Raw genomic sequence first — 26,715 nt, forward strand, 5'->3', positions numbered from 1 at the left:
GGGTGTAAAGATTCCACCTGCAGCCTGTGGAGGACCCCACACTGGAGCAGGTGGAGGCACCTGAAGGAGGCTGTGGCCCCGTGGGAAGCCTGCGCCGGAGCAAGCTCCTGGCAGGACCCGTGGAGAAAGGACCCCATGCTGGAGCAGGTTTGCTGGCAGGACTTGTGACCCTGTGGGGGACCCATGCTGGAGCAGTCTGCCCCTGAAGGTCTGCACCCTATGGAAAAGACCACACTGGAGCAGTTCGTGAAGTACTGTAGCCCGTGGGAGAGACTCACGTTGGAGAAGTTCATGAAGGACTTTCTCCCGTGAGAGGGACTCCATGCTGGAGCAGGGGAACGATGAGAGGAGTCCTCCCCCTGAGGATGAAGAAGCGGCAGAAACACCGTGTGATGAACTGACTGTAACCCCCATTCCCCGTCCCCCTGTGCCGCTGAGGGGGGGGAGGAGGTTGAAGCCAGGAGTGAAGTTGAGCCTGGGAAGATGGGAGGGGTGGGGGGACGTGTTTTAAGAGTTGATTTTATTTCTCATTCCTTTACTCTGTTTTGCTTACTAATAAATTAGATGAATTTCCTCTCTAAGTTCAGTCTGTTTTGCTTGTGATGGTAATTAGTGAATGACCTCTCCCTGTCCTTATCTTGACTCACAAGATTTTCGTTATACTTTTTCTCCCCTGTCTAGTGAAGGAGGGGAGTGATAGAGTGGCTCTGGTGGGCACCTGGCCCCCAGGCAGGGTCAGCCCACCACAATCACTTTGACTAGAAATTAAATGAGAAGACACCTAAGAAAATGTAATAACTTTCTGGAAATTTTTGGTCAAATTAAGTTCTCTATTATGTGGCACACAGCAGTAAAAAGTATTTTACTAGCTCTGTCTTGGGATAACTTACCTTGTAATTTTGCTACTCACAATTAACAATTGCAAAAACATTCTGATAAAATTCTGGTCACAAACTATGCCATTTGCAAATACTTCACATAAAATTCAGATTCATTTGCACTAACAAATACTTATATTTGAGGGAGTATCTTCACCACAGTCCTACAAAACAAGGTAAATGACCTTCAGCTCGTTCAGTGATTAACTTGCATAGGTCTTCTAAGCCACCTCAGTTCACACATGGGAGGTGCACCTGAACAGTCTGAGTTAGGACTGAAGCACTACCCACTTAAAATAAACTCAGCAGCCACATATACTGACCTTCATCAATACAAACAGCAAAATATCTTAGTAAACAAGAGACTTCATCCCCAAATTTTCACCTGTTGCACATTTCCATAGATGGAAGCTTCTTCCATAGCTGTTATCACAATATAAGGATCATTCATGAACTCCTTTATCAAGTATGCTATATGTTTATTCCAACGAGTTCCAACAGCAATAATCTGATGCGGTGAATACTCCCACTTTTCAATAATAATGGCTTTCTTGTAACATTCTAATATAGTAAAAACCTATAAAGAAAAAAAAAAAGCAGCTCTTTTCTATCCTCTTATCCTAGCCCAATGAGTATGTAACAGCAGTGAAAAGTACACTGTTTCAGTACATTGCTTTTTCCAGTCACAAAGACAGCACCACAACAAAACAAAAATTTCACATCCCAAAAGAGTTTGGTTTGTGCACTTCTACCCTACTACCTGGACAACTTCTGAAGCAAGTCAGAAGAAGCAACAGGACAGCATGAAGGAACAGCATGTGCACACGTACAAGATCATAACACAGGATTCTGCCCAGAGAAGATGGAAATCTCGGGAAAAGGATCTGTTCAAATCTGAAAAATACTAAGCTCAGGCAAAAGCAGATCCAAAAGGTCAGATGCAGCCAGCAAAAACTAGGAGGCAAGCAGAAGATAAGCCCAACCTGAAGTATTCTAGGGCTCTGGCGCAACTAGAATCATAGAGATTCTAAGAGATTTCACCTGCTTTTCAGAGTTAGAAACACAGCCCTTTATTACCAAGTTTTAAATAGGAAATCCTAAGTTAACGATTTTTTAAAAAAATCCGTAACAGTGAAAAAAGGTGTGGAAGCAATTTTTTGCATACTGATGATGTAATATGCTGTAACGCTAACAGAAAGCATCTGTCCTACAAAGCCTCAAAGCAGCAATAAAAAAATATGGAGTTGTCAAACCTGAGTTAGAAGTCATCATTTTAAAACTAATATATACATTCTTGTCAACATGAAACTTAATGCTGTTCCTCTTCCAATATCCTCTGAGCTGGCATCAGTTTCTCCTTTTGCCTGCACTGACATTAAGGCCCAAACAAAGCTTTTATGATTACTTCCAAGACTATTTGATCATACCCTCCTGCCTTTCGTTCTACAGAGACCAAGGAGTTTACCAATAAAGACAGTGCTTGAACTGAAGTTGTTCAAACAGCACTGATGAGAGGAAAAAAGAAGTTCCTTACAGACAGATGATGCAAGTCTTTAAAGCAGATTAGAGCCCCACACTGAAACTACTGCTACCAAGTTGGGGGGGGGGGGGGGGGGGGGGGAAGCAAGTCCTTTGGAAAGCATCCACAGCAAAGGAACATGGCATAATGGAGCAGTAGCATAGAGCAGGACAAGACAGAGTTTTCTGATGATAAACCCCCCCCAAAACAGGGAAAGTCAGATTTAATAGATTACAGCTCCACTTTTCCAGTGTTTCATTCTGCCAGAAGTATAAAGATGTGATTTTTTTAAATTCTGTTTTCTTCTCAATTCTACCACAGGGGTTCAGGAAGATTGGTTTTGGTTTTTTTTTCAGTATGTGCCACTGTTTAACATACATGCACAACTGGAATAGCATTTTATCATCTGAACGTATAAGCCATTTACCTGTTCAGCAGCATCAGAGAACAGTACCTCAATCTCATCAAGAACAAGATGGCAAAGTCTAAAGAATAATAAACTGTTATGTTCCAGCAGTCTCAGGACGCTATACGGTGTAGTCACGATTACTTCACCTGCAAGTAGGAAGAAGAGACACACCAACCTTCATCTGTGCAAATACACCCACAGCTCTACTAAGAGATCTGAATTCATCCACCAGGCTCTTAAACTTGAATGACTGATGTAAGAATACAAACTGCTGAAACTGAAACTTTTACACAGTCCTTCATAGTTTTATCCAAATTTGTTTCCTTGGCAAAAAGGATTACTTTTAAAAATGCAGTTATCAATTAAGGCTTAACACAGTGACCAAACAAATAGTAAAACTAAGTGTTTTAAGTAAATACACTTCAGTATGGCAAGTCTCCCAACAGCTCTTTTCTTACTTCCATGCTTCCTCTCCTCCATGAAGTATCCTCTATATTCTACTAAGTTATATGCACAATTTACTGAGAATTTATTGCAATAAGCAAGTTGGAAACCACCATTTAAAAAACCCCACAACCTTTAACTAAAATTTAAGTTGTACATCGTGCAACTTTGCAGAGAGCTATTACCGCCTTTTTCATCCTTCACTTTTCCAATATTTTTAGATTAGAGAAGAATTGTGTTAAGTATATATAAGCAGTAAAGCAGCATCAGACATGTCCCCTAGGTATTTGTCAATTTAAAAAAATAAAACCCATGTAGTTGAAATACTTATTTATTCGTTACAAGTATTTTTTAAGAATATATACATATGCATTACTGTGGTGGGCACACAGATGTTCACTCACTCCCCCCCATTGCCTGTGGGACAGGGAAGACAACAGGAACTGTCAAAGTGAGAAAACTCATGGGTCAAGAAAAAGACAGTTTAGTAAGTGAAGGGGCAGGGAGGAGGGATACAAAGGTAACCACTGACATCACCCCATAAGCAGACATATGCCCAACCACTCATCAGACCATCCCCATCCCTCCAGTTTTTATTGCTGAGCATGCCATTATACAGTATTGGTTAGTTTGGAGCAGCTGTCCAGGCTGTGTCACTTCCCAGCTTCCTGCCCACCCCAGCCTACTCACTGGGTTGCAGACTGGGAAAAAGAGAATTCTTAACGCTGTGCAAGTGATGCTCAGCAAGAATCAAAACACTGGTGTGTTCTCCACATTCTTCCAGTTACAAATCCAAACCACACCACCATATAGACTATGAAGAGAATTAACTCCATCCCTGACAGACTCAGTACTTCTGTCCAGCAATGGACATTCATATATCAAAAAAAGCTATTATAAAATCTGGTTCTAAATCAACAAAGTCCATGATTAATTCTAATTCAGCATGATCTTCAGCAAATCCCTACCACTAATTTGGCTCAAAACCAATTATTATGGAACTTAAAAAAATACCATTTACTGCTAAATAGCTCTACTGAAGCTTCATGTATCACTACAGAGTTATAGCATTAAAGAAATAATCATTTTATAGAACAAAAAAACTGAATAAGTATAAATTGTTTCTTTCACAATTTCCTGCAATAAAGGTAGCCCACATTGTTTTCAAGCATAATTAAGAAGATAGAAAGTATTCTTACATCCTTGGATTTTCACACTTCTAGCTGCTTCTTTGTTCTGCCCAAGTATTATCAACATTGGATGAAGGTGTCTGGAGCATCTCTCATATGTTTTCAGTAGCTCAAAAACAAGTTGTGCCTTCTTCCATCCAGGACATAAAATAAGTGCTATTGGCTACAAACATATGTACAAAGTTTTACACCGTAGTATTAGACAGAATTCAGAATCTTAAGAATTGTACTACTTCACCATTTAGGGCAAAACCAAAAACATGCAACACAGGCCTTTAAGCACTTCAAAACTGAAGTTTTTGGTACTATATCACCTCCTAAATGCAGATGTTACAGACCCAAGGAACCATACACCAGGTTACCTGGAGATAAAAAGGTTGCCTGCAGCAACATATAGTAAAAGGTGCAAAAATTTAATAGAAGCAGGAGTATCTTGTCTTACTTGGGCTTGTACTAGGCAATTTCCAGAGGTCCTTTACAACCTCAATAATTCTATGTTTCTATGATCTAACAGAAATTAGAAAATGAATTACAATATTTAAAACAGCTAATACAAATTTTAATGACTACATACTATCCCCTTAAAAACAAAGCTTCATCGAGTATCAGTGATACGTCATTAACAACTTGTTAGATACTACCTGATAATAAGTTTTAGACTCCCACATTCATGCAGTCCATCTCTGTAAGCCTCTAAGCAGAAGGCTTATACAAACTGACAAGCATCACAAAGATACACCAAGGTGACATTAAACGTATACATTCTGAACATCCACTATCTTTTGGATGATTATTCTATATCTGCACTTTAGAATAGAAAACCTGTTACTACTCTAATATATACATACTCCATTCTCATTTGGCAAGGCTTTGTAGCAACTTCCCAACTGCAAAAACGTAAGAACCGGTGGAATATATAAAAAAGGATTATTTCCTTGATACGAGATGGCAACTACATCACATCCTCGAGCTACTGGCGGCCAACAGTAAGATTCTGTGAAGTTAGGGCCTAAAAATTTTTTCCGAGTAAGTTCCTACAGAAAGAGAAATTAAGAGTTCCACATGAAAACGCTGTACTTAAACACTAATAAAACACAACACTGAGTGACATAAAAACTTTTGACCACCTACATAATAAATATCCTTAATACGCAATATGAAAAATTTCTGGGCTGAACAGTCAAATCATTACATTAAAATTCAAATCCCATGAGTTGTGGCAGTGGCCGATATACCAGAAGAAATGTGTACAATTCTTACAGCATCTCTCTGAAGCTTCATTTATTCAACCACATGAACAACCTCCTAGACATTCCTTAACCAAAATTAGATATTACCGTAATATTTAGTATCTGAAGTTGGGGTATGATACTGACCTTAAAAAAGATATTCAGGGTAATATTGTACATTACCATTACCTTTTTCAGTTCATCAGAAAGTGGTGCTGTTTCCAGAACTGATGATGGCTCAATTTTGTTGCTAAGAAAGACAAAGTTCCTTTCTTCACTAAGATTTTGAAAACTCTGAAACCATATGACAAATAGATGACAATAGCAATACTTAATAAAAGGGTTTTAGCTTACATATGACTCAAAAGCACTTACTGTATTAAAAAAAGGTATTTTCATAAAAATAGCCAAAGAAATGGTAAATACATTTTAAATATGACTCATATATACTGATAAGTTACATAGACCAGTGGTGAGACTAATACTCAGTATTTCATGAAGAAAGATTTATCAAGATTGTCTTAACACAACTGTCTTAAACCACTCGAGAATGCACTAGACGTTCTGTGTATAGCTAGCATTCAGCCATAACAAAATCAAAATGCAATTAAGGTGACTGGTAAGGTTTGCTGTGGTGGGTTGGCCTTGGCTCACAGCCAAGCACCCAGATAGCCACTTGCTCACTCTCTCCCCCCTTCCAGAGGGATGGGGGGGAGAAAAACAGGGAGAGCGAGCAAGAAGATCGACGGGTCAAAACAGACACAGGGTTGTTACTTAGCAATTACTGATATAGGCAAATCAGACTCAAGTTTAGATTAGCTTAATTTATTGTCAATTAATGAGTACAAAGAAACATTTACACACTTCAGAAAAAACACCTTTCTGTCCCCGTTCCCAGGCTCAACTTCACTTCAAACTCCTCTCTCCTTATAATCAATGCAGGTTACACTCAGTCCCACCATTGAGGCAATGAGCAGTGCAAGGCAGGGATTGCAGTTTCTCTCTGTTGCTCCTTCCCTCTCAGTTCTTTCCTCTGCTCCAGTGTGGGTTCTCCACAGACTGCAGTCTCTTCGGATGCATCTGCTCTGGCATGGAGCACCTCCTACTCTTCTGACCTTGGCACTGCCTCTGTTTCTCACTTTTTTTTTGTTCCCTCCCCTTAATTTTTTGCCCTTTCTTAAATATGTTTTCACAAAGGCAGCATCAACTTCACTGGTTGGCTAAGCTTTGACCTGCAATGGATCTTGTTGCCAACACAGCTGGAATCAGCCCCTGACCTCCTTCCACAAAGGCCACCCCTACAGCCCCAACACTACCAAAACCTTTCACATACACACAACACATTTGCACAAGAGAACTTAAATGAAGGTTTATGCTTGAAATACCTGTTGCTCATCTTCAATTATGTGTGTCTTCAGAGGATCAGAATTTAAGAACTGCTGAAGCCTAAGAAACATAAGTATTTAAATCCAACATTTTGCAAAAGGAAAATGTAATTTAAAACAATTAACACAAAAAATATTTCTGATCTATTATCTATGCCAAGGAGGAAAACCCTCAAACAAATGGAGGAAGAAATGAAAAAGTACCATTTTGAAAATAAAAGTTAGTATTAGTTTTTAAGTATCTGAAAATTATACTAGAGAATTTTTTTTAACAGAGATAATTGGTAGGTTTCTCAACTTCAGAAAAAATCACACTGTACTGTAGGAAAAAGGTTTATTAAACTTTCAAAAAATGAAACAGTATCTTTGTGTCAGTTAGAAACTGAATTAAAAAACAATCCTTGAGTTAGACATGCATCCACCAACATGCAGCACAGTAAAAACGTTGCACAAATCAATTTATAGTCATATTTCATTAAGTTTGAAAACTTTATAAATCACACTAAGAACAGAATGAAGAAACTTAAGTTTAGTGTGCCGAAAAAATACTTCCCCATCACATCCTTGTTGTCAAGCTATTGTTTAGAAAGAACTGCTATTTTTATTGTAGTCTGGATAAGTACCAGTAGGTTCAAATTCCCTTCTTTCCCAAAAGCACGTGTATGCATCCTCTTTTATCCTCTGCCCTTTTAACTGCCTAAGAATAGTAACAGGAAACATACTACAGGTCCTAATTATCTGATTGCATAGCCATCTAAAATATTTAACATGCTGCGCCATACCTGTCTGTGTGAACTGCTGTATTTCCCTTGAAAGGCAAACCTGGAATTTCTTTGACAGTCTATCAAGAAAAGACAAACATATTTTTAGCACTAAAATACTGTTCAAGAGCAACATTTTAGAAAAATTCTTTCATTTATTGAGTTGAAAGTGGTTTTCTTACCTAACTCTAGGATTCTCAAAACATTTTGGAGAATTTTTGTACAAATTATAAGTCTGTCTGCATAAAGCAAAAGTTTTTATGAAACAAACTTCAGAGAACTAACTTATTACAGAACAGTATTTTCTTTACTAAGAATCAAGCCTGTGACAAGAACATCACCCACACAAAAGAAAAATTAATTTATGGTCACATCTCAAGCTCTAGCCGTACTTAGGGACCTGAGTTAGCATGAACACATACTAATTAGTTTGAAAAAATTTATTTTTAAAACAAAATCAAGAAAAATCATGGAAAGCCTGTACAGCACAGACAGAAGGAAAAAACAAAAACAGGTTACCCATCTGCACACTTACAAAGACAATGCACATGAACTTAAATTGAGCAACAGTACAAATCCTCAAGGGAGAAACCAGTAACAGATACTGGATCTAGAGTTACTCCAACGATGTCTGATTCTGAACAAGGAATTTTCTAGCATTCATCATTAGTCACCAGCAACCAACAGGCATGACCTGGTCAAAGACTTGCATCACTCAAGTGGCTGGTAAAGGTAATGCAGCTGACTTTGCAGAAGGGTATAAAGGTAATACTGCTCTGCTCCAGTAACAAGCCACGCTACTACTTTCAACATTCATTCTAAAATATTTTAATAAGGTATTACAGTTCAAGTTCACGAGTGGTTGTCATCCCTCAATTTTCAGCAGAGCTAAAAAAGTAACTTCTGCAAAACTTCTTTTTTCCCCTGACCTAACTGAAGAAGTAGTTCCATTGCTGTCACAGAAGAAAGTTTCTCCTTTAAAGCATGTAACAGAAGAGGACATGGAACAGCACATGGGTTCTTTAAAAGAGCCAAGATTGCCTACATTCAACAGTGTAGTATTTGCCTAGAATCTACCAGTTCTTTTTCCTTTCCTCCCATGGATGCTGTAATAGCTCCAATTGTGCAATTCAGTACACAATTTAACACTCAAGAAGGAGCGCTGACCTTTTGAAAATGTTTCAGAAGAGAACAGCAAGCAAAAAGAAGAGAAAATAACAAGAAACCAGATTAGACAGTTAAAGTATTAGACAACAAATTAAGAAGATACTCCAATGAATGTTTACCATGGTACAGCATAAGTACTATTTTGTTTTCATTTAAACATTAAAATATACATTTTTATATATTCAGAAAACTGTGTAGACAGCTATCACATTCATAAAACTATAGCAAAGGAGTGCAAAAAGAGGCCCATCTTTTTCAAGGGCTATAGTACATTTTTAAAAATTTTCTGCGATTTAAAAGAAGAAACTGAAGTAGAATGTTCTTTTTTAACTATATCAAGAATTAGTGCAGTCCCCCACATCTATGTTACATAGAAAGACAAGCTAAATGACTACAGTATTCCTAATATGAACTAAATTAAACATACATAGGACATCTTTGACAATTTAATACAAAATTAGTACTTACAGGTGCAGTATTTTCATTTACATCTGTGCTTGACCTTTGGTATGTCTCTTCAGGAAAGAGTCTGGAAACAGCAAGATCTAGAAAGATAAGTAAAAAATGCAGAAACACACTTCTGATTATCTGAACAAATAAAAAGCCAGTATTTTTATTTACAGTGTCTTGTGACTGACTTTAGTTGCTTGTATCATTTCCTGATGGCAAAAAGAACAAAAACAAAAAAAGTTATCTTTAGAGAAAGATAACTATACAGATGAACTGAGTGAACAAGGATGGAGGATGGAAAGTTGCATACTTTCAAAAAGAAAGACTTGACTCACTATAAATGAGACAACTCATGGTAAACATCTGTTTTAAAAGTACCTCTGTTCAAATAAATCCCTCCAAACTCAAAAAACCAGTAATGCATCATTTATCAATGCCACAAGTAATTTCAATATCTGTTGCTATTAAGCATATTAACAAATGCCCATGTAACTCACACTCAGCCTTCCTTGGTCTTACATAGTACAAAAAGCTTTATAATATTCCTGCATCTTATGATTTGTTTGGTCTTTGTAAAGTCTGATACATAAACATCATTTGTTAGAAGGATACCATTTGATGCAATTATTGGATTGAACCAAGACAGTAGGTTCATCCTCAATACATCCAATTGAAGACACAACTCATTGATGTACGATTGTTTCCAACACGTTTCCCACCTGTTTCAAGATTTGTTAAGACCTTCTCCTGAAACAGCACTGGCCTGAAAGCAAGGGCAGAATTAATGATTTTCACTGGAAGAGACTCAAGATTTAATGACGTTTGGTTCTCCTGATAATCTGCAGAACTCCCTGTATCCTCTTTAGCTTCCTCAAAACGAGCAAAGTTCTTTGAGACAAGATCGTCATTAACGCATACCTAAAAAAACATGATCTTTATTGACCAGCATCAACAGGCAAAAAAACTACAACACCACAAACTTGTTTAGAATTTATTTGAAGCTTTAAACAGCAGCAGCGAGACATAAACAGTATCAGCAAATGCTTTCTGAAGAATATTAACTCCAGAATAAGAAAGTCAGTCTTATCTTCCCATATGTTCTCTGTAAAGGTGTTAATCAGTTGTCAGTTTCATGCTTGTCTAAAATTCTGTACTCAAATTAGTTTTTTGATGAGCCCTAAAAACTAAAAAACCCCAAACCTGTTGGTAAGTCAAGCTGGTTTATTTCTTTTTGATTCAGTGTGCAGAAAAAGTAATACTAAGCCTAAAACTTCTTAAACTCCATTGGCTCAGAGATCAGTGACACTATTGCCAATTAGGATTCTGAACTGAGAGAAAATATTCAAGTTAATATGCACCTTCAAAGTTACTGCCTATGGCAAAGACCACAGCTCCAGCGTTATGTGCCTTGGTAAAGCACTCCAAGTCGAAGCAGTATTCAAATAAATTCACTTGTACCTACCATACAGCTGCTTATGTCTGACTAGCTACAGCAGAGATTTAGCACAAGTTACACATTTTGGCAAGTAGAATTAGTTGGTTTTTTCCCCCCCAAAGGTTTGAGGACTCAGTCTTATCCAAAAGCAAGCGTGAATTTCTATTTATTTTTATAATACTATGCAACCCCCTTATTGAAACATCTTTAAGTATGATACCACAAAAAGGTGCAAAAATGCACTAAATAATTCACATAGTTGTCCATTTGAAATACTTGCTGGACTTCACTTGCTTGTCAATACCTTCCAAAGACAAGGTTCACAAAGAAAAACAGGATTTCTGCCTCTTGGAATTCCTCCAGAAGTTTACAAGCAACAGAAATATAAACCAAAACCTCTAATAAATTGATGATTTAGCTTCTACTGTAGCTAACAGAAATTACAAAACTTTCGAGTAATGCTTTTCAGTCTTAATCTAATCACAAAGTTATAATTTACATAGCAAAGTATATTAAGAGGCAGATATAAAAGTATCTTACCTTTTCATCTTTTATTGTCACATAAAGAAAAACATCAAACGTGTTATCTTCCACGGCACATAACTTGGCTTTCATTTGAGTAGTTGCTGAATATAGTAATAAACACAAGTAAAAAGATTAAACTCTTATCAAATTATCAGTATTTTTCACTTGTACTTTCTGAGATAGACAAAAATATAAATCACAATTAGATGCGTAACCCATTTCTTCAGAGAAGCTAGTACAAGTGTAATAACTTTTAAATAAATCCTAAAAGGTAACATGGCTATAAAAACTTAAAAGTTACAAAAATGAAGTTGTCATTAGTCTTTGAAGGAAGATTAAGAGCCGAAACAGATTAATGACCTTTCCACACAAACTAGTCTTAGTTCTACGCTAAAAGCCTTAGTTTATCTTTTAGACTCTGACAATCTGTACTCCAAATGTATACTTTCTAAACTTGACATTTACTTTTCTTGAAAGAAGTTATACTTGCACATTTGTATAGCTTGGTTAGGCTCTCCATTCAACCAAACATGGCTGATAAATTCTGTTAGTAAATTCTGAAGCACTTCTGCATACAATAATGATGTACTAGCAATTAAAAAAAGTATGTATTACTACTCATGGTACAGTCTGGGAATATCCACAAAATTAAATTCAATGTTATTATTGCTCCCTACTAACCTTTACTTTACATAGTGACACTTAGAGGGGGGGAGGAGGAGGGAAGGAAAATCATGAGAAGTGCTATGTCCCAGTTACCACGTGGAATTATCAGCCTGAAGACCCTTTATTGCTTTCATAAACTCATTCTCTGTTCCCCAAATACCTTTTATGTGGAGTTTGCTATACTTGTGAGTAGGCAGGTAGGTAGTTTTTCAGACAGAAGCATGCAAGCAAGAAGATCAGAAAATCGCAGTAAAGAGCTGCTTTTCTACTAAGAACAAAAGCTGTCTCATATCAAAATAGAAGATGTGATATGAAAAAGACTGGATGATCTACTGAAACACCAAACATGGGAAAGGACAAGAACACCCTTGAGAAAAAGCAGTTCTAGCTTACTAAATAACTACTTGCAGCTCAATCTATTTGTTAACTATAATAATGATATTCTTCCACTTACATCCTTGTCAAACAACTGAAAGGGTAAACTCCTAAGCCACATCTTGCCATCTCTGTACAAAACTACAAAAATACAGCAGTGATGATGATTCAAAGATTTTAGCTAAAAACACAGAAAGGCTCCACTGTTCAAATCAAATGTTATGTGCTACCTTATTTAGCCTTTCCAAGAGCCAGATACCATCTAAACTATCAAAATTTATGCAGCATGGAAGCCCACAGTTCTCAAGATGCAGCTCCACAACTATTTTTGCCTTAATCCATACAAAAAGCCTTATGTAGCTCCTTTCTCTTTAATAGACAACATTCTTAAATATAATCAAATATATACACACAAGTACTACATTTCTCTAACAATTTATTTTTCCCAAAACAGAAGTGCCAGTTACAATTTTGGCAGGATGTTTTATTTACCTTTGAGAAGGTTTTGAAAATAACGAGTAGCAGCACTATCCCACCTGTTGGCTGGTCTAGGAAAATGAACACAACCAGTTATCCCACATCAGGAAAAATTGAAATGGTAATTTTGGAAAAAACTTTGAATGCAGGTAAAGAAATTATTTCAGGTCATGCCAAGTCTTAAGAAGTGCACCAACTAGACACGTTAGCGGAATCTTACTAGTTAGAATGTAACTTCAGTCTTGATAATATTGTTTCAGCTCATCAGTAAAATTAACTGATCAAAAATTACTGGATGTTATTTTGTTAAGGTATGATGGCTTACATGCAATGTAAAATATGATGGTAAGAAATTAAACAGAACAACCAAAAATAAAGCAAGAATCCACTTGCAGAACATATTAATTAAATGGGTATTGAGCAGTACTAAACAAGCACTTAAACACTGAAGTACTGAAGTGCTGAAGACTGAAAGGTCTGTAGCAGAAAGTCAAATTCTCTCTTAACCATTTCTGTAACTTCAAAATAAAAAAAAATCAAACTAAGAGCACTGTAAACAAAATATGACAATCTACTACTTTTTTGATAATTTGCAATGATTGGCCCACTCAAGATATATGCTATTCCTATCCAAACTATGCTAATATTTGTTCTGTCAGAATATTGGAAGTCAAATACTAATTTCTTCTTCCAAACAGAAGTACAAAAAACCCACACACAACTGCTTGACCACATGTAGGGTGGGTTTTTTGGGGGTTTTTTTGGGGTTTTTTTTTTTTACCACCAGATCCCAGTGAAAACCTTATTCAAGTCCTTCAAAATCGCACTGAGAAAAAACTGACATGAATATAAGGAAAGCACAACAGGAACCCAAAATATGTCAAGAATAAAGACAGAGTAGGGAAAAACAAAGCTACCTATAAACAGCTACAGAACTTCAGTTCAGCTAAGCATGTAACTACCACAAAAAAAAAAGTAAACAACTATCAGGAGTAAGATGCACATCTGTGAGAAACATTACATAAGGACAGATCGGTAAAGAAGTTCATATGCTAGGAACCACGAAACAGCTCTAGGATGATAAACAAAGGGCAAGAACTGGCAGAAACTTGTCTGAACTTCCAAAGGTTTTAAAATAAATATCAAAAGATTCAAACAGGTGAATAATAAAACTCAAATTATCAAGGAAGAATCATTAAGAAAGCAGCTCCATTAAGAACTGCTCCTCTGAAACAGAAAGTTTTCCAAATCTGATTTCCTATGTTCTTCTTGAAACATCATCTCTTCTAAAAAAAATTCTGCAAAAACTTTACACTGAAGAAATTTATGAATAGAATACATTTATTAAACTGTACTTACACTATTTTTGCAGTATCTTCACAAAAGTCGATACGTAATGTCACTGGCTTTGTGCGATACAGTCTACACTTTTTTGCTCTATATGGGATCTGCATAAATGCTTCCAGTGCAACTCTAATGCTTAAAACCAAAGCAAAAATAATCTCAATTTGCACTTAATAAGGGAGGAAAGTAAATAGAAATAATGTTAACTGGCAATCATACATTTCAGTCATAACAAACTGCCATTATTTCAATTTCAAATTTTTTAAAACCCAAAACCTATAATAGAACTGGTTTACATCCACACTTGCAAGGGCTTATCATATGGCTAGCAGCTTCTTGTGGACGCAACCCACACCTCAATTGCCTTGCCACTATCAATCTAAATAAATATTAGTAGTATTTGTATCCATTAACTAACAAACACATTTCAGTGACAGTGTCAAAAAAACATACACTTACTCCTTTGATTTAACAAAAATATATTTTGCATAATCCACGAGAAAACATTCTGCTTTATAATGATCTGTACAGTACATAATTGACTTAATAACTGCTCTACACCAGCATTTCAGTTCCTCACTGAAAACTACACAAATCTGAAAAAGAAAGAACAAGACAGCAGGTTCTTATAAATGGAGCGAATTACACTCAAAGTTTTTTTTAGAAGCAAGAACATAGTATTTATTATACAGCCCTCAGTCTTCTTTTTAAAATGCAGGCATTGCAGCTTATGTAGTTACTAAGTTTACAGATAAGAAGATACAACCTATATAGATGCCATTATCTACTTTTCTACATAGCAATATTAAAAATAAAGATTAATGCGTATCGTGGATACTTTACCCCCAAACCAATGCACATAACAGGTCATTTCTCTCTATCTGCACAACATAGCAATGATTTTACCTGGCCTTCTTCTACTGTTAGTGGTTTTACTTCATCCACATCTTTAGAAGATTTGTCATAGAATCGATTCATTTCGGCATTCAGGTTTTCATATTCTATTTCATCAACTATGTAAGGCCCACATCCTTTCATAGTAACCCAAAAGCAACCTGGATCTTCAATCTGGGGCAAGGGGTAGATGACAATAACAAATATTATTAGTTCCCGTTAAACGATAGGATGTTTTTAAGAACATCTGAGCAGCAAATATAAAAATAAAACTTAAAGTCTTTAATGAAACACCTTAAAAACTATGGTGACTGATACTTAGCATACAGAATGTTAACAAGCAAAACATCTTTCAACTTCAGACCATTAAGTTCATTAAATGACTTCACAGCCTGCAAGTCTCTTTAGCACTGCAATTAATGCCACGCATAGTCTAAAAGGTAGTAGCATTGTCTAAAATGGTGGCTAAACCAGAGAGTAAAGTGCAAAGACATAAGGCTTTTTACTTCCATAATGTCCTCAAGAACTATGTATAAAAAACCCCAAACACACAGCAAATCCCATCAATGGGCTTTTCTTCATGCTCAGAGAGTCTACACAACAGTTTATTTAAAAGTGGGTAAGCCTTTGTAAATCCTTATATCCCAGTCTTTCAGCTGATCTGGGTCCCCCATTGTGGGTTAATCCCAGTAGGCAGCTAAACACTACACAGCTGCTTCCTCACTCCCCTGCAGTGGGATAATTGAGAGAATTGGTAAGGGTAAAAGTGAGAAAACTCATTGGTTGATATAAAAACAGCTGAACAGGTAAAGTAAAAAAAATTATAAAATGTATATAATCCATGTATGACCCTACACATGTAAGAAAGTGCTGCTGAATGGAAATACAGAGGCATCATCTTATTTGTAAATCAGTTTCAGAGAGTTGCATTGAAATAAACAATCAGTAATCTTTTAGACTTTACAAAATGCCAGCATACCTCTAATACCAAGACTTCCATGTTTCTCAGCTAGAATCTTCCTCAACACTCCTGTAAAAGAACAACAAACATTTGATTGACCATTTTTAAAGCCATCATTTGTTTTGAAGCATATCTAAAGAACATACACCTAAAACAAGTCTATAGATTTTTGCTAATTGTCTCAGGAGTATTAGGCAAGGCAATGGATTTACATGTTTCAAAGGGTTCAGACCAGCCTTCTTAATAAGGCAGTATGTTGAAGTCTAATTAAAATTTGCCATTCACGCTTATTTACATACATCAATTTTTAATACACCAAAACACACCTGTTATCCTCAACTTACATAGAGTATATAGCTGCTTATTTACATTCAAAGGCCAACATAAATGGACTGATTGAAGACAAAGGCTGCTGCTATCTGTCTACATGACCAAATGGACAGAAACACCACAGGGAAATGCTTACATAATTTAAAAAAACCCAACAAAACCTACCACAAGAGAGCCCCAACCTTAACAAACAATTTTAACGTAACAGATTTTTACCAGTATTTCACATTACATTCATCTGCAATAATACATATCATACCTAGGAATTACAATGGAATAATAAACTACCTACAGAGTAAAGTAATTTTATTTCATTCTGGCACAAACCAGCACATCATTGTAACACTACAGAGTCTAGTTTACCACTTAAAAGAATTTACACTGGAAGTAGATACATAATAAAATGTTTCAGGAGAGGAAAGTCAGGACTTCCATCTTACACTTCCAAAGCTAGCGTTGAACAAGTCAGCACAAAATAAGAGGCAATACAGCTATGCTATGGTCATAACTAGCAACAGGCTTTGCTAAGAGATGGTGCTAATTATGCTCAGTTTGACACTACAATGAAACAGCTGAAACTATTTTAGAAGCTTTACCTACTACCATATGACACAAACACATCCAGATTACATAAGTCTCTAACACTGCACTATAATATACTATAACATGAGATACATAGTACCACCATAGATGCTTAAAGATACACAATTTTATTTAAGGAATAACATATGACAGGCATGAATAATCTCTCCTGTTCTCTCAGTTTGAGAGGTGCAAAACCAATAAACGACCTATCAAAGTATCAAGGATAAAACACACCCACATAAGAATATATTAGGAGAGCTAGCCTCTTAACAACAACATACCCACTTTGTCATTAACAACTAAGTAAGAACACAAATGTTTGCTCAAAACCCATACCCAAAAGCAATGACATTAGCCTTGTAAAGATGCAAGAGATCACTAAACCCCTCACCCCAAACCACTACCTTATGAAACACCACAGAAGGATGCCACTCCAACAACACAAGTCTGGTACAAACGCTGCCAGAGAAAACCCAACCAACTCACTCTCCCAGCCTCCCTCCCTGTAGTCAGCCTTACTCCATCTAAAAACCCCCACACCCAACAGGCACAGCACAAAAAAGAGCACAGTAAAAGGTGAAAGACTGTTAAGTAACAATGTGTTTTGCTTTATTCCCTCCCCTCTCCCCCCCCCACTTTCCTCACACTCCACCTTAGCCCCACACTCTTCCTCATAAAGATAAACCTACTAACCTTATACCACCGACATCACCACAGCCATACCTGGCCAAATACAGCCCTACGCAAAATCCTCGCTGCTTCCTCCAGAAACTTCCAGAAACAGGCAGCCTGCCCGCCTCCAAAATCACCCCCACTGCGCAAGCGCCGTGCCGCCCAGTGCGCATGCGTACGCAGGCCGTAGACTACAATTGCGCGTGTGCGCCTTCAGGGATCTGTGCTTTGCTTGCTGCGCATGTGCTGTAGTTCGCTGAGGAAATGTCGGGTAGCTGGCGGAGGTGAGAAAGCGCGTCGTCGGAGTGGGATCAGAGCCCTGTAATGGTGCATTCTCGACTCTTTAAGTGTATTGTTGTGGCAAACGAGTCTTAAGTGAAAGCTTTGCCTTTCTGCTGTTCTTGCCCTGGGCTCGGAGGGGCAAGATTCGCTGTGCAGTGCTGGTGGTGCCTCAGGCTGAGGAGGGAAGGCGCTGGGCAAGAATGCAGTGCTGCAGCTGGAAGGTGGTGGGCTGAGGTTGTTTATGTGGCAGTGTCTTCCCGAGGCAGGGTGGTATCCCACATCATGAGGCAGTAACAGCTGGGCCTTCTGCAGCACACCTGCTTCTCAGAGGCTGAAAATTCTGAAGTGGAGGATATTCTTGAAAAGTGGATAAAATTAGGCACATGGTGAAAAAGCTGAACTCCAATAAGGAAGTGCCAGGTGCTCTATGCTACTTAAGTATATATAACCACAATAGAAGACAGGTATTGTAAACCTTCTGTAGCATTTAGGGCTTAAAGAAAATGTTCACTCTTGTATCTCAAGCTCTGTGGTAAAGCAGCTACTTTTTTCTTTTTTTAAATCACTTTTTTTTTTTTTCCTAAAAGTCTGAATAAAAAGGACAACAAAGTTCCAGGCCTGACTTAAATTTGCACAAGACTGCATAGACAAGGTGCCAGCCCAAGAAAAGGCGATGAAATGTGCAGCTGGTAAATAAAGCCCACCTCTTTGGGCAGAAGCCTGCACTTAAGAGTGGCTCAGTATTTTGAAACTACAGCTTCAAAAATCATTATTTTTAATATACTATTAAAAGGTATTTATGTATATTCTAAGCCATTTATGCTTGCTTTTTTTGTTATTTTTTGTTATTCTTTCTCCTTTGGCCTTCAAGCTCCCCCTACTGGACCATTTTGCTTTTGTTGGTATAGAAGACAATCAAAGATGGAGAGACAGACTGTTCACTTAAGATAGGGATATAGTATTGAAGTAACTGCTTTTGATAAACAGCAAAAGTTATATTAGAATAAAACTTATATTAGGGCTACAAAGATGATCGGAGGACTGGAGCACCTCTCTTGTGAAGAAATGATGAGAGCATTGCGGTTGTTTTGCCTGAAGAAGAAAGAACCTTATTGTTCCCTTTCAATACTTAAAGGGGGGCTTATCAGAAAGATAGAGACTTTTTACCAGGGCCTGTAGTGACTGCACAAGGAATTATGGTTTAAAACTGAGAGTAGATCTAGATTGGATATATGGAAGAAACTTTTCATGGTGAGGCTGGGAAGATACTGGAACAGGTTGCCAGAGAAGCTGCAGATGTCTGATTACTGGAAGTGTTCAAGGTCATGTTGGACAAGGCTTTGAGCAATCTGATGTAGTGAAAGATGTCCCTGCCATGTCAGGTGTGTTGGGTTAGCTGTTCTTTGAAAGGTCTCTTCCTTCCCAAACTATTCTATGATTCTATTACTAATTATCACAGATAGGGTATTTTTTTGAGCCTCTGTCAGGAGGCAGGAACAGAATAGTTTACCACTGTTGCTACATAACAACAATTAAATAGAAATAGTTTTTCAAGTGTTCCTCTGTCCCCCTTTCCTGGGCTGATAGAATAATCTTAATCTCTTGCATTACTGTCCACCAGCTCAAAATAAGGAATCTTGGTTCTACACAGAAGTTGAAAAGACCCCAACCAATACAACATCTTTATCAATGCTGTATCTTGTTACATTTGTGTATCTGCTCATTGTAACTTGTAAAACTGTCTAGCAATTACTCAGATGACTTATTTTGCTCATTATGAATGAATCATTTTGAAGCCAAGATACTTGTTACTATAGAAACCACAAATATGATCATAAACATGCTCTTCGTACTTGTCTTCCTAGTGTACTACAGTGACCAGTGTTAATCTCAAAAAGCTAAAAATCATGTAAGACAGCAATAATGGCTACTTTCTTTGCTTCCTTGGCCCTCCATTTTAATTTTCGTGTTGTCTTCATGTTCAGAAGTTAGCCATAACATTCTGAAGGAGACACTATACTGCATAATGTACAGTATACATAATATACTGCTTCACATGATCCATGTTTAGCAGAGGTATACAAATTTCAACAAGAGCTGCAAAACCAAGAACAGTCTGACTGTATTCAGAGAGAAGAGACATTTTTTCCAGTCCAAATGAATGCTACAAACAAATTGAATTTAATGAAAATATTGCAGAAGATTTTAATTGAAATAAAGAACAAAAGCTGAAACAAAGTTTTCTGAACAACTTTACTGGCTAATCTCAAGTCATCATTCATTCTTTTTCCAGATAAAGAACAACTTATATCACTGTTCCACTTATTCCACAAGAAAGACAAAACCAACCAACCAAAAATCCAAAATAAAAAAGCAAGCAGCAGTCTTTCCTCTGAAGTTCTTGAATCTCAGATATTTAGTAAAGTAGCTGAGAAGCAAAATATGGGATGTTGAAATATGGAAGTGGGTATTTCCAAGGTAGTATGTTATTCCCCAAAGTTGTTGGTATCTCTTTGGAGCTAAATAACATTTCTATTTTCTAAATTGCTAACAACTTGAAGATAAAAATTACCTTGAATAAAAAGAAAGCTGAGAATGCACTCAATCTGATAGATGACTTGGTTTGTCTAAATTATCTCTACCTTTGAAAATTGTAAAGTATTGAATAGATTACCATTAGTAGAAAGAATTTAGGTATATCACATAGAATCATTAACTTCATAATAATTTTTTTAAAAGTTAATTTTAGCTAATAAATGTATATATACTTATTTTCCCCAAAATGAAAGAGAATAGACTGGGAGATGTCAGCAGGTATGCAATGGGAGATTTCATTCATTCCTAGACACATGTTACAGTTGTCTAATGGGTAACTTTCGGAAGCATAGTAAAAGAATTCTTCAACTCGAAACATACTTTTTCTGAACCTAATGTATACTTAGCATAATATATACTTCAGTTTTCAGTGAGGAAAGGACCTGTGTGACCCACAGACCAGTGTTGCAGTATATTCTGCAATTAGTATGTAAGCAGAACAAGGTGGTAATGGCTTGGTATAATTACCATCAAATCACATTTAAGTTAAAAATTAAGTTGATGGTTATGTTAAATTTTCAGTAGCCTCTAAACATTGTAACTGGCATAACTTTTGTTTGAAAGGCTTAAAGAATTAGGTATGTATAACTCTCAAACCACACACAGAAAATGCTTTGGCAAGACAAAGGAATATTTTCCTGACTATTTTGCAATGGTTAGAAAGGACCAAACTCACAGTGAATATATATGTAATTAAAAATAGCCTGGCTTTAAACTAATTGGATATTATAATCTGCTATTGAAATCTGAACAATCAGAGTTTATCATCAATGGATTCATATGTTTATATTTTGCTTGAATATTAACATAGACAGCAAGATTGTTGATGGTTTTTATTACTATCCTGTGAAATATACTACCCTCTTTCATGAGATCTTCAACCCTCTTATCTGTTGACATGATTATTTTCTTTTCTCCTGTATAATCTGGATCTTCTGGATATAACTCATCTCCTGGGGGTAGGAAAAAAGTTTTAGTTATATATTGCCTACCTTATTTTTCAGTCTTGATTGAGTGACACTAGCACTTTTTGAATATTCATCAGGACACAAAACTCGATGGAAATGTATTTTACAATGCAAAAGTAAAATGCCTCTAAACACTTTCAGATTTAAAGATACAGCCATAAATTTCTGAAGTATCTGTTGGCGATGCTGCAGTAAACATCTGAGGCGTTGATTTGAGTGTTCCACTGTTCCTGATAATACTAATATGCTATAATCGCAGCCTGGTCAGATAGGAGTTTTATATAATAGGTGGAGGGCAAGACAAATTGTTTTCCAAGTGTATAAAGATAGGCTACAGTAGGACTAAGAATAGAAGCTGTTACTTCTTCTGTTTTGTTGAAGAAAACTCTGTTTTGCCATATAAATGCACGCTATTCTTGTGCAAGAGTGCTAATATATTACAAATACAGAAATTCTAGAGGTTGACTGTGACCAAAAAGACAGGAGAAAGCATAATGAAAAGCAAACGAAAGAAGCAGAAAATAAGTTGTAGATGCAACTTTTCTTAAGGAGAAGGCAATAATGTACATCGTGATAGAATGAGAGAGTTTTAAGTAGGAAAGGGTAGAAGGGAAATGATTGCTGCCCTATCACTGCAGTTGTGAAGACTGATACTGCAGCTGTGCTTGATCCACTTGCCATTACAAAGACAAACTATAGTAAATGAGAATTCCTACTGTAAAGGACTAAATAAGAGGAGTTTTAATACATCCTTCAGATTAAAAAGTTGAAATGCTAGAATTTCTTCATAACTAAACATAAATGGCAGCCATATGGGACAATGAGATTATGGGTAACTACAGAAATAACTCTGCTGTCTGTCTGAATAACTTGTCTCTGACAGTAGCCATTATCAACTGTATCAAAGGGAGCCAAACAGTAGAAAAAGTGTGCAGTAACTTGACTTAAAAGAATATTTTCCTTAGAGTTATAGATGGGTTTGTCATGTAGCTTGAGTATGTATTAATTCCCAAGCTTTTAAATATTTAAAAGAACCTTCATCTGTTTACTTACCTGGCAATAGCTGAATGTAGCCATCTGAAGCAGTTAACATCACAGGCATCCAACGTTCACATCCCTCTAGAGCTCGATCAGAGCTGAACTTGTGTAACTCATGGAGTGATGAGAAGTTGCACAGCCTACACAATTCATAGAACTGAGGTGGAGGAAACCATATTTCTTCAGATTTAAAGCATTCAATGGCTTCAGGAGGTGATGACCACTGTAAGATGAGAACAAGCCTTGAAATAATAGTTTCATCAGCAGATGGAAAGTATCAGTAACTTTAAAAGCCATTAGCAAGGAAGTCTTTACAGAAAAAACTTGCAACAGTCCACATCTTCTGAACATAATAAAACCCATGTATAAACTATATCAAAATAACAAAAAAAAATTTAAAATTGAAAACATAAGAAAATACTTATAGGAAAAAATATTTACACATGTGAAGTTTGGAAATTAAAATGGAGACTGCTTTTAGGGGCCTGACTAAAAATCTGCTGAAACCAATAGAAAACCTTAATGTGAACTCAGTTAAGAGGTTCCTACTGATGCTTCAAGAATTAAAAGTATCTAAACATCTACTTCCGGTACACATTGTTTTTGGAGCATGAACACCCAGCTATTCATGCTTAGTGTTCTGCATGTTTAAACTATTAGTAATCTTTGTTTCATCTCACATGGTGAAATTGAGAATATAAATGTGTGCATAAACATTTGCAGTAGATTTATGCTGTTATTAACACAATTATAACAAACACAAACTGTTTTGAAGATAAGATCTCAGGTACATTTAAATTTCCGTAGCAATATCTGTTAAAAAAATAAATATAGAAACATTAGACTAAAATTGTTAGGTAAACTTTTACTGAACTGTCTGGTTTCTTGACTTCTAATTTGCTTTCAAACTTTTCAGAATTCTAGAAAAACTTAGACCCAAATGTACCTGACCCTGAGCTGTCTTTAAGAAGTTTCTTCATGAAGTTTTTTAATTCTTCCCCCCATTAAAAATAAAAGTTAATATAGCTCCAAAAATGCTTTTAATCATTCACTATTTCAACAAGTTTGTATGTAACTTAATCTTCCAAGTAACTACAAAAGACAATTACTAGCAGTTCTTGCAGCTGTGGAACACACTGTACATACCCCATGATCTCTCCAAGCATACTGAATGGTAAGGGTGCAACAGCAATACTCCACTGATAATGAATGTATAAAAAGGGATGACTGTCATGGTGAAAATGATCCGAGGTGACACGCATCCTATGTCATAAAACTTCAGTAAAATGACCTTCCAGAAACACACTCTTCTGCCAGCAGTTACAGCTGCACGCTTGATGGCAGGGGCAGTGGCAGTTGTTGATTGGAAGGAGCGATGTACAAGGGAGGGGATTACCGTGAGGATGACACCTCCCCTTTTCTCACGCTTTAAGGGAGCGTTATCAGGACGGGGAGAGAGCTAGACATTTGGGTGACTATGTAATCGCCTTTTTCCCTAGACTGTACTGGAAACAGGCCAGAGGCTCGGTGGTTTCCCTGAGGCCGGGGCGCTGAAGAGGAGGGCTGGATGGGGCAGAAGCAGGGTCCCTCCTCCTTGTTGCCATCGGGATGCTCGCACGGCCGGGCCGTGCGGCGTGGCATGCTCTTACCAGGAAGGCTGTCACCTCTTGGTCGTCCTGCGAGGTGTGGGGCGGCCGCTTCTCCAGGCAGCACAGGTAGAAAGCCGTGTCGTAGCGTCGGCCGCCGCGACCAGCCCTCCCCACGGGGGTCAGCCAGTTGCTCCACTCCTGCAGCGCCCAAATATTGGGGACGCAGTCCAGGTGCCGGCACAGCTGCAAGAAGCAGGCCGGGTCCTCCTGCACCCGGCACCGCCACTCGCTCAGCTCTGCGGCGGGGGGCAAGCGCTCCGCTGACAGCGGGGGGGCCGGGCCGCTGCCTGCCGCCGGCCCGCGCCCCGGCACCAGCAGCAAGATTCCCGCCTCCTCGAAAGTTTCCCTGATAGCGCAGATGCGGAAGGCGACTTCCCCCGGCAGCGGCGAGCCCAGCCGCTCCCGGTCGGTAGCGAAGAGCGGGGCCCGGCTGCTGCCGAGAGGCGGCGGCTTCACGAGGCCGAGCCCGCACTGAGGCGCGGCGGGCAGCAGCCCCAGCCAGTCGGCGGAAAAATCCGCCGCCTCCACCAGGCCCCCCGGGAAGACGTGGGCGCTGGGCATGAAGCCACTGCGGGAGCTCCGCTGGAGCAGCAGCAGCTCATAATCAAAGGGGCCGAGCGGGGAGCGCGGCAACCGCGCCGGCGTGCCCGCCGCCAGCAGCAGCGTCGCCGCTTCTTTCCAGTGCCGCAGCTGCGAGTTCATCTTGAGGGGTGGAGGAGGCGGCGGCGGCCGTGGCCGCGATAGCGGTGCGGGACCTCTCGGGCGCCACCGCCGCCTGGGTTCCCGGAGGAGCCACTGCAGCCGCAGGCGGCGGCCGGGAGGGAGCCCGGCGGGCCCCGGCCGTGGCGGCGGTCAGCGGGCACCTCCGCCGGGTGAACGCTTGGCCCGCCCAGAGACGTGGTGGGATGGAGGCCTGTCAGAAACAGTCAGTAATGCCTCAGTCCCGGTCAGCCTTAAGCCGGTAAGTAGTGTCCTCAGAGGGCAAAAGCTTGAGGAAATACAGGCACAGGGCGAATGGCTTTCAATTTACTTGAGAAACTATGGAGTAGTTTGCACTTCTGAGGTTTCATAGCACTGAGTATATTTACAGTGTGACAAGATGTAAACCTTGAATAGCTACCTCGGACCCCAGCGTCTTCCCGAGTACTGCTGAAGGGATTGTAGTTACAGCCCCAGGAATCAGCACAGGGTCAGGAACCAAGGACGCCGATTTGTAATCGTAATACTGCTGCTGACCTGCCAGCTGGCCTCAGAGAAATCTCCTTATCTCAATTCCACATTAAGGCATGTTGATAACAAAAATAATTTTAGGTCTTTAATTAAACATGTAATGCTCCAAGTTGTTTGAATTTGTTCTAGTAGGTTTCAAAGAGGAGGAGTGTAGAATTTTAATTAATTTTTATTATAGACATCTTCTGTTTTGAGGCTTTTACGTACCTTGTCACCTGAAAAAAAGATATATTCAGGCAGGATAGCAAAACCTTGAAAAAGTCCCTTGAGCAGACGTTTTACTTCAGGAAACATTTTATTTTGTTAATTTAACATTTGATTTTGATTCTTCAATTTAATCATATATTGGTTTTTTTGAATTTGTAAGGTGTTTAAGCAGAAGAAAGCTGATGACGCAGGTTGAGAAATTTTGTAAGAATGTTATTTTCATGTAACATGGAGAATCCTCCTCTATTCATAATTATTTTTCTGCTGGATTCCATTTGGCAAATACCCACATACCTGCACATGCCTCTGACAACTTCTTCATTTTATTTTCTATTTGAGTGTGTGCTTCATGCCTGTGAGATGTGGCTCACCATAACCAAAATTACGTTTAGAGGCAATTAAATCAGTGGGATGCTGAAATATGTCAGTTGACAAAAGCAAAAATTCAGTCAAGGTCTACACGAACACAGCTGGGCCGTAAGTTCCTCCTGATGCTGGGCTGCAGTGGGCAGAGAAAAGGTCAGCCAGCCAACTGATTACACTAAAACAGGCAGAACACCAGCTGTGATACAGCCGCACAATGTGCAAGTCTCCCTCTCCTTCCTCGTGACCAAATATACAAGGAAATCGGGACATCTTGTAACTGTAGCCTCCTTTTTCATACTAATTTACTCATTATTGCTCATCAGTGATTACCACCTCAGGCAAGGGAAGCATAAGGTCCACTAATGTGGACTGTTCCCTAGTAGAAGGCATTTTGAACCTAAAATCATGATGTTCGCCTTGTATTTGTTTGCCTTTGGCACTCTTAGTACAGTTATCTATTTTACTGTGTGAAGTATACATCTTGTTAGGAATGTGCTTTGGCTAAAAGCTGCTTTACTGATGAAATATTAATAAACTACTGAGGTTTTTCAAGATTTAACATCCAATGAGCTTGATGGCTGATCAAAAAGATTTAGGGTCCATAATGGCATTTTTAGTAGAAAGTACTCATGTACCAATAACGAACAGCATCATTTTCAAAACAGTTGTAACATCAGCACATAT

General features: G+C 38.2%; 3 protein-coding genes across 4 annotated transcripts in view; 1 reads left to right on the top strand and 2 right to left on the bottom strand.

Annotated features, from left to right (window-relative positions):
• TDRD12 (tudor domain containing 12) overlaps window positions 1-16,179 on the bottom strand; it is a 44,156-nt gene extending 27,977 nt beyond the window's left edge. For both annotated transcript variants that reach the window (XM_054840606.1, XM_054840605.1), the window contains exons 1-15: window positions 16,128-16,179; window positions 15,161-15,322; window positions 14,714-14,850; window positions 14,270-14,389; window positions 12,926-12,981; window positions 11,408-11,493; window positions 10,152-10,350; window positions 9,451-9,527; window positions 7,837-7,895; window positions 7,055-7,115; window positions 5,859-5,963; window positions 5,289-5,474; window positions 4,450-4,603; window positions 2,825-2,952; window positions 1,264-1,455 (exon numbers count right to left, since the gene is read on the bottom strand). In XM_054840606.1, coding sequence (XP_054696581.1) covers window positions 1,264-1,455; window positions 2,825-2,952; window positions 4,450-4,603; window positions 5,289-5,474; window positions 5,859-5,963; window positions 7,055-7,115; window positions 7,837-7,895; window positions 9,451-9,527; window positions 10,152-10,350; window positions 11,408-11,493; window positions 12,926-12,981; window positions 14,270-14,389; window positions 14,714-14,850; window positions 15,161-15,322; window positions 16,128-16,148 — 1,743 coding nt within the window. In that variant the 5' untranslated portion in view covers window positions 16,149-16,179. The remainder of the gene's footprint in view (window positions 1-1,263; window positions 1,456-2,824; window positions 2,953-4,449; window positions 4,604-5,288; window positions 5,475-5,858; window positions 5,964-7,054; window positions 7,116-7,836; window positions 7,896-9,450; window positions 9,528-10,151; window positions 10,351-11,407; window positions 11,494-12,925; window positions 12,982-14,269; window positions 14,390-14,713; window positions 14,851-15,160; window positions 15,323-16,127) is intronic.
• Window positions 16,180-20,215: 4,036 nt separating this feature from the next.
• Window positions 20,216-24,930, bottom strand: NUDT19 (nudix hydrolase 19). The gene is made up of 3 exons (XM_054840636.1): window positions 24,229-24,930; window positions 22,595-22,802; window positions 20,216-21,526 (listed from the first exon to the last, which is right to left on the bottom strand). Exons 1-3 carry the CDS (start codon window positions 24,928-24,930, stop codon window positions 21,300-21,302), a joined length of 1,137 nt encoding a protein of 378 aa, XP_054696611.1. The 3' UTR covers window positions 20,216-21,299.
• Window positions 24,931-25,055: 125 nt separating this feature from the next.
• ANKRD27 (ankyrin repeat domain 27) overlaps window positions 25,056-26,715 on the top strand; it is a 57,449-nt gene continuing 55,789 nt past the window's right edge. Inside the window, exon 1 of the mRNA XM_054840630.1 lies at window positions 25,056-25,189. The gene's annotated coding sequence lies outside the window, so the exon portion shown is untranslated. The remainder of the gene's footprint in view (window positions 25,190-26,715) is intronic.

The sequence above is a fragment of the Grus americana genome, chromosome 13 (assembly GCF_028858705.1).
Source record: "Grus americana isolate bGruAme1 chromosome 13, bGruAme1.mat, whole genome shotgun sequence".
NCBI classification, from domain to species: Eukaryota; Metazoa; Chordata; class Aves; order Gruiformes; family Gruidae; genus Grus; species Grus americana.

Excerpts from the sequence above, each read along its gene's own strand:
- NUDT19 (XM_054840636.1), bottom strand. The coding sequence starts at position 24,930 with ATGAACTCGCAGCTGCGGCACTGGAAAGAAGCGGCGACGCTGCTGCTG. Across the intron at positions 22,803-24,228 it reads AAGAGGTGACAGCCTTCCTG|TGGTCATCACCTCCTGAAGC; the intron begins GTAAGAGCATGC and ends CTCATCTTACAG. Across the intron at positions 21,527-22,594 it reads CTACATTCAGCTATTGCCAG|GAGATGAGTTATATCCAGAA; the intron begins GTAAGTAAACAG and ends TCCTACCCCCAG.